This window comes from Caretta caretta, chromosome 5 (assembly GCF_965140235.1).
Source record: "Caretta caretta isolate rCarCar2 chromosome 5, rCarCar1.hap1, whole genome shotgun sequence".
Taxonomy (NCBI): domain Eukaryota; kingdom Metazoa; phylum Chordata; order Testudines; family Cheloniidae; genus Caretta; species Caretta caretta.
Window position 1 is genome coordinate 125,150,959 of NC_134210.1, and position 10,189 is coordinate 125,161,147.

Sequence of the window (10,189 nt, forward strand, 5' to 3'; positions counted from 1 at the left end):
TCTTTAATTAAAGATTGTCATGTGATGAGACCTCCAGGAACACATCCAACCAAGATTGGCAACTCTCACACCCTGTAACTTTTCATGGGCACACAGCTCTCACTGGGCAAAGTAGAGAATGCAGCTGTGTGATTGGTCTCCTGAGCTGTCTGTCAAGTGTGTCCAGCCCTATGATGACATCATCACAGGAATATAATGGCTGAGACTTGAGGGAGGTCTGAGTATTGGTGAAGGATTAGTAGTGTGGAAGTTTGGTAAGATGTGTGGTTAACTTCTGTGTTATGTCTCTGGTTCCTAGGTTCTGTATCTGTTTCGATGGGGGCTCTTTTCTCACACAGAGTGTGACCCAATGTCTTGCCTGATGGCCAGTAGTGGCTAGGATTGAATGGTCAGAAGCTCTTAGCTAGTTTCAGTGCTTAATAGCTGTACTTGTGAAAAGCATTTTGACTTCAGTCTTCTGAGCAAACGGTCCAGGGAAGGAAACTATTTGCCTTCCAGACTGGGAGGCCTGGATTAATGGTATGTTCTAGGAGAAGGAGGCTTCCCTAGAGGAGAATAGAATATTTAACAAGGAGAACTAAATTAGAGTTTGGACTAGGGGAAAAACTCCTACTCACCTCTCGACCTGAGCAAAGCTATGCTGTTCCCACGCAGGCATGGGGAATGGGACTTCTGGTTGTGGTCTGAGTTCTGGCTTGTCCTAAAGATCTGCAGGTGGAAACACTTGACTGAGGTGGCTGATTCAGCTGAGACTGGAGTGCTGGCTAACCAATATGTATCTGAAACAGATAATGCAGGAAACACTAAAGGAAAACAGGCCTGGTGCCTTCCCATAAGGGAAATGCTTCCTGGCCCTAGCTTTCTAGATAGTGGTCTCACTCTCGCCTCTAGGAGTGATGGTGTCAACTTACCTGAACTGGAATCTGTTCCTTTACCAGACCATCTTTACCTGACAATAGAAGATATTTGTATTTTTACCAGCTAAATTGGCTTTAAAATAACCAGCCTGCCATAGTGGGCATCTCTTATGTAGACTCAGAGATATTAAGGTCACAAGGGACCATTATGATCATTTCCTATGTAATTCAGTATCCAGGGAGACTCCTACACTACTCACTCAAGAGGTCCCTGAAGGCTCCCCAGTGGTACCTTCTGAATTCAGTGTTCTGTGTGTAGTTAATGGCTACTACCTTCAGCAGGATCACTTCTGTCAGTGATTGTACTCTGGGACAAATGGAATTAGCCCCGGTACTATCTGGGAAAAGACTAAACTAGGAGGGTGCCTCTGATGAGCTGTGCAGGTGTCCTGGTGCTCCCCTTGGGAGGCATTGTTGGGCCTAGAAGTCTGAGGAGAAGCTTTGGGAGTGTGTAACGCCAAAAGACCCTGGTAATGGGCAGGATCAAACCTGGGACCTCTGGACCATAAGACTCTTAGCTAAGACCATAAAGCCGATAAATTAATCTCTGCCTCTCTAACTGGTCCTGGTGCCACGAGATGGGGCAGAAGAACACACCCACAAGATGTGTGGATTACAAGTGCATCCCTGGGCTTGAAGAACTGGCTGTTTCTGAGCCTGCCTTAGATCAAAAGTTTAAGGGCTTGGCCTTCTCTCTGTAGAGAGAGACTTACTGCAGGGGGACAACCTGGTCTGGCTCTTGGAGAAAATGGACCGGGAGCAGCTCTCCTGGTGTTCCTACACAAGATTGATTTCACTGTTTCCTGCTGTAGCCACTCAATATTCCTTTTTGGGTCTTGCAGGGACATCTCACTCCACCATGTCTGCTAAGGAAAATGAACCACAGGTGGAGATCCAGGCAGAGGAGCAACAGGTGGGTCCCTCCTGGGGAGGCAGGTGTGCTTGGCGGCTGGAAAGGCTGTTCTAGCTTGAATGTCTCCACTGCTGGAGACAGGGACTCGTAACCACAACACTAGGCAATGATTCTAGCTCTCAGAGTGCCGTAGTCACTGCCCACAAGTGCCTCCTGAATCCGGGAGGAGCACAGGTGACCCTGTGAATGCTGTCTGCATTAGAACACTGGCATTAGAACACTGGGGGGGAGGGATAGCTCAGTGGTTTGAGCATTGGCCTGCTAAACCCAGGGTTGTGAGTTCAATCCTTGAGGGGGCCATTTAGGGATCTGGGGCAAAAATTGGGGATTGGTCCTGCTTTGAGCAGGGATTGGACTAGATGACCTCCTGAGGTCCCTTCCAACCTTGATATTCTATGATTCTATGAAATCCCGTTGATTGCAATGCCCAGTGGGGGCATTGTACCAGGTGCTGGACCGAGACATGGCTCCTGATCGAGAGAGACTGCACTTGGAAAGACAAAAGGTCTCTCCATTCCTGCTCTCGCTGACGGAACGAGATCATGTCACAATTCTTTTTTGTTGGTGGGTGTGCCAGGATGGAAACGGCATTCCTGAGACCTTGCTGAATATTGGCAGCTGTTCCAATGGAACCAGGCTTCTGGGTCTGTAACTAATCTCACAGGCAGGCCACTGAAACCCGGCTGAAATGGACAGGAGACTGTCCTCAGAGCTGGGCAGTCTCCTACAGAATCAGTAGTTGCAGAGGAAAAGAGACAGGAGGGGCACCTTGAGAAGCCAGGAGCTCTTCCTCAACTGACTCCTCTTTCCCTCCCCTAGACTGCAGGGCACAGGGTGGCTGGCCTGCCCTTGGTCAGCTCTGCCTGTGAGATGGCCTCTGCCAGCTACGCTGCCACCAAAGAGACCCACCCAGCCATCAAAGGGGTCTGTGAGGTAGTAGAGACTGGGGTGAGGGCCATCACCTCTGCTGCCATCACTGGGGCACGGCCTATCCTGGACCAGCTGGAGCCACAGTGTGAGTAAGGGAAGGGAGGCAGGAACACTCCTGTGTGTGTGGCGGGGGAGGTGGGTCTGGGGGCAGACTCAGCCTACAGTGGCTCTAGGCCCACGACTGAACTCTGCCTCCAACTGGCAGGAAACAGAATCCACAGACTCCCTTCTCCTGCTCCCCTCAACTCAGCGAGCTCCTAAACTTGACCTGGCCAAGGCATTGGCCTTTTGCGGAGGAGTTCTGACGGCTGCAGCAGCTGCTGGTGGGGATTCCTGCTCAGGTACCAGCGGTGAGCTGGACCAGCCTACAGGCAGACAGTGCCCAGCCACAATCCCTGGTGTGCGTGGCTGGCCCAGTACCACACAGCCACATGCACTGTGTATGGCACCTAATGCCATGGAGCAATATCTGCTAGAGGGTACAGGAAGCAGCTCCTATGCTAAAAGGATCTGAGCCCATGGCACGCACTGGAGACTCCTGAAACCCTCTAGGAGAAGCTGGGGGTGGATGAATAGATGACTGGCAGCCGGATCTCCTGAGTGCTAAACCTGGCTCTGAACCAGACTGGCTCCATAGCCTTGGGCAACTTGCCCAACCCCTCTTCCTTGGCTTTCCCATCAGTAACCTGGGGAGACTTGCTTAGGAACACCAGTCCTCCAGTGTAAACAGATGAGCAGCCCCACGAGATCTGTGGACGTGAAGGAATTAAGGGAACGGGTTCTGTGGTTATGTTTCAGTTGCAGCAGCCAATGAATATGCCTGTCGGGGTCTGGACAGACTGGAGGAGCAGCTGCCCATCCTGCAGCAGCCGATTGAGAAGGTAACCACACGAGTGTCACGGCTGCTCCTGGAGCAGGATGAGGCTGTGGGCCCTTCACTTCTGCTAGGTGTTCAGTGACCTCCTTTTGACCCCTTTCCCTCTAGGTGGCTTTGGATGCCCAAGAAGTTCTGCGTGCCACAATGGTGGGTGCCAAGGATGCAGTCTGCAGCCCGGTCACTAAGGCCAAGGATGCAGTGACCAGCATGGTGGGCATGGCCCAAGGGGATGTCCAGGAGAGCGTGGAGGTGACCAAATCTGCCGTGACCAGCAGCATGAGCACAGTGATGGGCTCCCGCATGGGGCAGATGGCTGCGAGTGTCATAGACACAGCATTGGGGAAATCTGAGCAGCTGGTGGACTACTACCTCCCCATGACGGAGGAGGAGCTCGGTAAGATCCCCTCTGCTGAATACAAACCAATGTGACCCTGGTGTCTTCGGGCACGGCTTGGACTCACAGCTGTTCACAGTGCTCACAGTTGAGTTGCCAAAAGAGCCACCTCTCCTTAGGGCTAGCTTGCAACCTAGCTTGGCTATTAGCCCTCCCTTAGTTCCTTCATGCTGGGCCCTCTGCTTGCCCTGTCTGATGGCTCTGACGCTTCTCCCTGTGCAGCTACCCGCTACCTTACTGGTCGGTGCTGCAGGGCACCCAAACGTGCCCTGGGGAAGATTGCATCGGTCACAAGCTTTGGGAGGGCTGAACGCATCCCTGCCTTGTATCCTGGCCCTGCCAACCAGTGGTGCAAGTAGATTTTAACTCTTAGCAGTACGGCAACTCATGGGAGGGACCCAAAAGCAGGGGGGAGGCACGTGACCCCCCCAAACGACCCTACCCTGCCTTGTGCGGGGGTCTCTACAGACTCCAGACAGGAGATGGAACTACGTGGAAGGGCTGGTGGGGGGCCAGCTGGGGGTGGTACAGACACACCAGAGGAGCTGCCAGCGTTCTGTTCCTTTCGCTGCTGCGGTTCCTGCAGTTTTCAGCAGCTACCGAACGTCATTCCAGTACGTCATCCCAGCAACAAATGTCTTAATGGTGCGGCGTACCTGACCTTACTGCCTTACTTGCACCAGTGCTGCCAACTGACCCCTTCCCCCTTCCAGCTGAGCTTGCCACAACTCCCCTGGAGGGGCCTGGAGAGGCTCCTGCAGAGCAGCGGAGTTACTACGTGCGCCTGGGTTCCCTGTCGAGCACGCTGCGCCAGCGAGCCTACCAGCACGCCCTGGGCAAGATGAGACAAGCCAGGCAGCGCACCCTGGAGGCCCTCTCCCAGCTCCAGCAAATCATTGACCTGGTAGGAACACGACCCCTCTCCCCTGCCCTGTAGCTGCTGTGGGTCACGGTCTCTGCAGCCTCCCATGCTCAGTGCCATTGGCACTGTTTGTTCCTGGGCCCAGCTGTGTCGCTGCAGTCGTACTGCCCGCCTGCTGCCCACACCTAGTTGTGGGAGAGCTTCCCTGGCCAGCCGCCTCCTGCTCTTCCCAGCTAACTGCCCTCTCCCCCTGCAGATCAGCCATGCCAAGCAGGCCGTAGATCAGAAGCTTCACAATGGCCAGGACCGTCTGTACCAGATGTGGCTCCAGTACTGCAGGGGGAAGTTGGAAGGGCAGGAGGATCCAGACTCCGCCAAGGTATTCTCCTCCTTCTCACCCTGACAGCCTTGCTCCAGTGAACTCCCCCCATCTGCAGGGGAGACTTGTAGATACTCCAGTCTCTCTTTCTCCTTCCAGCAGGTTGAAGCTCAGGCTCTAGCCACGTCCCAGAGCCTCACCCAGCAACTGAAAACCACCTGCCTTACTCTCCTGGGCAGCATCCAGGGCCTTCCCAGCACTATCCAGGACAAGGCCCAGCAGGTCTCGAGCAGTACAGAAGAGCTCCAGGCCTCCTTCTCCAGTGCCAGCTCTTTCCAGGATCTGTCCAGCAGTGCCCTTGCACGGGGTCGGGAGATGGTGACCAAGGCCCAGAAGTCCTTGGATGAGCTCCTGGAATACGTGACGCAGAACATTCCCCTGGATTGGATCGTGGGACCCTTCACTCCCGCGGGAGACTCCCCACAGTGTCCTGATGAGCTGGTGGAGGAAGGAAAGAAGGTGGAGGCCTGAAGGGTTCCCCCTGCTGCTGGAAGGAATCCAGCTGAATTGCCTGCATAGCTAGTGTGGGGTCTCCTCACTGAGGCCGTAGTTCTGCTTTGGCAGGTGGTGGACTGCAGAAGGAAGAGCTGACCTCAGAATTACAGAACCTGAATGTCCTTTCCCAGGCACACTTCCCCAGAACCATGTATTACCAGTTACAGGGTGGCATCACTAGTCATGCAGGACTACATCCCTTGCAGGGCTAGTCTGCTTCTCTCAGGACAGACATACAGCTGTCTTCCTCTGTACACAGGAAGTGCTCCTGAGCTTGATCTTTTCCCTAGCTGTGTAATGTGTAAAACAAGGGTTTAATGTCCCAATAAACTGCAACTGCATTCAAATTCCTGTCTGCTTAATGTGATTCCCTCCCCGACTTGTGCTCTCTACAAACATTTACTGTACAGATGACCCCATTCCCCCTCTTCTTCACACACCCCCTTTTTCTCTGGCAGGGCTCCAGAATGGCTGAGCTTGTCTCCTGGGTGAAGGCATCTCTTCAGGTGCCTCCATTTGACTCTCTTCCATTGAGACTTTTCTCATGTAGAAGGAGGCAACAGCCCATTGAGAACACTCATCTGGCTTCCAGTGTGTAGGAAGGCAACAATACAGACTGTGAGACCAAGTAACAGAGGGAAGAGCCCAGTGTGTTACGGCACTATGGCCTTGAGAGGAAATGGGGTGTGTGGAGAGCCGAGAACCTACTATTGGTAATGAGCGAAGTTAAAAGGGTCACATACAGTGGTGGGAGACTGCCAGGCTTTGCCTCTAATCCAGTGTAAGAAGCTCAACAGGTTGGAAGTGTCCAGGAAAAAGAGATGGTGAATTGTTAAATCCCAGTTGCCTGGAGTTGTCAAAACGCACCCCTGCGCGCACACAAAGGGAGACTAGCTGCAAGATAGAGAGCAGCAGACAGTCTTGCTGAAGCATGGACATCAGCCAGCCTGCGTCCTTCCTCCCTGCTGTTAGCCAAGCACCTGCCTAACCTTTCCTACTTCCTAGTGTAAACCTAGCCAGGTCAATAACACTACAGGCACATGGCTCAGGGTTGTGGGAGATCCATAATCAGACCAGTGCTGGGCTTGTAATGCATTTTCCTGAGAGCTTGTGTCTATGCTTGAAGTCACAAGTAGGTAGTGTCATCTTGGCAGCTCCATCACTGTTCCTTAGTAGCTCAAGCCTGAGTTAGGATAGAAAGGTCTCTCTCGGGTTCAGCACTGCAACAGCACCATGAGCCGCAATGGCTGTGTTGCTCTCAAAGATGGAGACTAGTAACAAAGTGGTCATCTCCTGGAAAGGGCCTGCCTTGTTCTCCAATTGACTGAGGATACCAAGCTCTTCATAGAATATCAGGGTTGGAAGGGACCTCAGAAGGCCATTTAGTCCAACCCCCTGCTCAAAGCAGGACCAATCCCCAACTAAATCATCCCAGCCAGGGCTTTGTCAAGCCTGACCTTAAAAACTTCAAAGGAAGGAGATTCCACCACCTCCCGAGGTAACCCATTCCAGTGCTTCACCACCCTCCTAGTGGAAAAAGTTTTTTCTAATATCCAACCTAAACCTCACCCACTGCAGCTTGAGACCATTGATCCTTGTTTTGTCATCTGCTACCACTGAGAACAGTCTAGATCCATCCTTTTTGGAACCCCCTTTCAGGTAGTTGAAAGCTGCTATCAAATCCCCCCTCATTCTTCTCTTCCGTAGACTAAACAATTCCAGTTCCCCCAGCCACTACTCGTAAGTCATGTGTTCCCGTCCCCTAATCACTTTTGTTGCCCTGTGCTGGACGCTTTCCGATTTTTTCATCACCTCCTTGTAATGTGGGGCCCAAAACTGGACACACTACTCCAGATGAGGCCGCACCAATGTCGAATAGAGGGGGACGATCACATCCCTTGATCTGCTGGCAATGCCCCTGCTTATACAGCCCAAAATGCCATTGGCCTTCTTGGCAACAAGGGCACACTGTTGACTCCTATCCAGCTTCTTGTCCCCTGTAACCCCTAGGTCCTTTTCTGCAGAAAAGTCAGAAACTCCCTAACTGACAGGGAGCAATTACTGAAGCTAGTCTGCCTGTGGAACTGGAGGTGTGTTTTAAACCCTGCTCTGTTATGGATTAAAAATGGCCCCTCCAGCAAACTCACGGGGAAGAGTGAGTAAAAGCAATAGCTAGGTGGAGCCCTGCTGGAGTGAGTAAAGGTCTTAGCCTGCTCCTTTTAGGGATATGGAAGAGGAAGTACAGACTGCACGAGTACTGGTCAGCTAATCTGACTTCTGTGTTCAAGCCCCGTGAAGCTCTTTCCTCTTTAGTCCAAGTCTAATAAAATGTGTGAGGTCAATGAGTAGATTTCACATCAGCAGATATTTGCTTCAAACTTGGAAAGAAGCTGGATTTTCTTTACACCATGAAGAGCCTTGCAGCCTACATTTCCCCAGCACAGCCCTTACAGCTAATTTTTCCATAGGGAAGGGGTGGTTCTAACATATCCTCAAGCTAGGGTCAGACGTAAGATACCACATCAAAAAAGTTGCTGGACCAATCTGAAGTTATACAAAGCAAATGCAGTAACTGACTAACCCACCAGATGCAGTATTTATGGCACAAGGAGCAGTGAGTTATTTCAGCAAACCCCAGCATGATTCACCCATGGGCTCAAGTGTTTAATCCAAAGGCCTGTTGGAGGATCCAAGGTGTGAGCATAGAGATCACGCTCGCTACACTCCAATGGTCTGAATATAGAAGGAGAAATGGGAAAAGGAAAGAGATGCTTCCTGCCCCCAGCTGGCTATTTTTCCAGGGCACTACTGCCTGCATAATTAGTGACTGTAGCTACCAGGTAGGAAGATTTGTAGTGTGCTCTGAACATGGTTGGGCTTGCTGCTTTTTCTGCTGGCTGCCTGTGTGGGAGGGCTATGGGTGGGAAGGTGGTTTCTAAGCCCTGAGCATGCAATGGTCTCTCTGTGCTGGTGTTACTTGCACCTGTGCAGAGCTCTCTGGAACCCAGCTACTCTTCCCAACTGCCTGTTGAAGTTACTGGGGGTCTGAGTAAAGGCAGGGGCTGGTTTGTGCAGGGCTCATTGTAGAATCAGGGCCTAACACTGCCCCACTCTAGCCCTTGCAACCGCTAAAGGTCGTGTGTCTGGATGGAGGCCCACTCACATCCCCCTGTGGGACAGACACATGGGTGTGAACATCTAGGCTTGCTTTAAAGGAGGGAGGTGAGCACCTGCCTCAGCCCCAGGCCACTGTCACTCCCTGCTTTGATTTTACTCCCTGTGTGAAGGGCGATGGGGAGGTGATGGGAAGAAGTTATACATGCTGTGATCTGCTGTCACTCCAGCTGGGAAGGGCCCTGGCACTGGAGTAACTAGGCCAGGAATGACAATGGGGAGAGGGTAGAGCCGAGCATAGTGGCTATGACTGACTCCCCCCTGCCCAAACTTTTCCCTGAGCTTGTCTCCCCTCTTAGTCCTTCCCTATGGCTGCGTCATCCCCATCATTTCCCAAATGCTCCCCTGATTCCCCCTGAGCCTGGGGTTCCACGTATTGAACTGACCCTTATATTGGAACTGCTAACTGCCCTCAGTCTTTAACCCCTTATTGCCCAGTGTGGGGCAACCTAACTCTCTTTGAGCAATCAGCACTCTCCTCTCTTAGATTGTTTTAGTGAGAAAAAACCTTCTACACTGAAAATGTTACCAGGGAAATGGAGCATAAAAGCGCTCTTCAGAGAGACCAACGGGAGCCAAAATTGGCAACTCCAAAACCCTGTAACTTTTCAGAGGCTCACAGCCTGCACTGGGTAAAGTTGGGAATGCAGCTGTGTGATTGGTCTCCTGAGCTGTCTGTCAAGTGTGTCCAGCCCCATGATGACATCATCACAGGAATATAATGGCTGAGACCTGGGGAAGGTCTGAGTATTGGTGAAAGATTAGGAGTGTAGAAGTTTGGTAAGTTGTGTGGTTAAGCTCTCTACTATGTCTCTGGTTCTTTGGGTGTTTAGATGGGGGCTCTTTCTTCCACAGATTGTGACCTAATGTCTTGCCTGGTGGCTAATAATAGCTAGGATTGAATGATCAGAAGCTCTTAGCTACTTTCAGTACTTTCTAGCTGTACTTGTGTAAAGCATTTCTAGCTGAGTCTTCGGAGCAAACAGTCCAGGGAAGGAAACTATCTGCCTTCCAGACTGGGAGGCCTTGATTAATGGTATGTTCTAGCAGGTGGAGGCTTCCCTAGAGAAGAATAGACTATTTAACAAGGAGAACTAAATTAGAGCTTGGACTTGGAAAAACTCTCCACTCACCTCTCTACCTGAGCTAAGCTATGTTGCCCCCATTCTGGGATGGGGATTGGGACTGCTGGCTGTGGTCTGAATTCTGGTTTGTCCTAATGATCTGCAGGTGGAAACACTTGACTGA

The 10,189-nt window shown here is 51.8% G+C and overlaps 1 protein-coding gene across 1 annotated transcript; it reads left to right on the forward strand.

The window, feature by feature from the left end:
• Positions 1–1,665: 1,665 nt before the first annotated feature.
• On the forward strand, positions 1,666–5,743 carry LOC142072254 (perilipin-3-like). Its single transcript, XM_075128949.1, has 7 exons — positions 1,666–1,830; positions 2,650–2,845; positions 3,559–3,641; positions 3,746–4,031; positions 4,745–4,935; positions 5,150–5,272; positions 5,375–5,743. The coding sequence occupies exons 1-7, from the start codon at positions 1,666–1,668 to the stop codon at positions 5,741–5,743; spliced, it is 1,413 nt and encodes a 470-aa protein (XP_074985050.1).
• Positions 5,744–10,189: the final 4,446 nt, after the last annotated feature.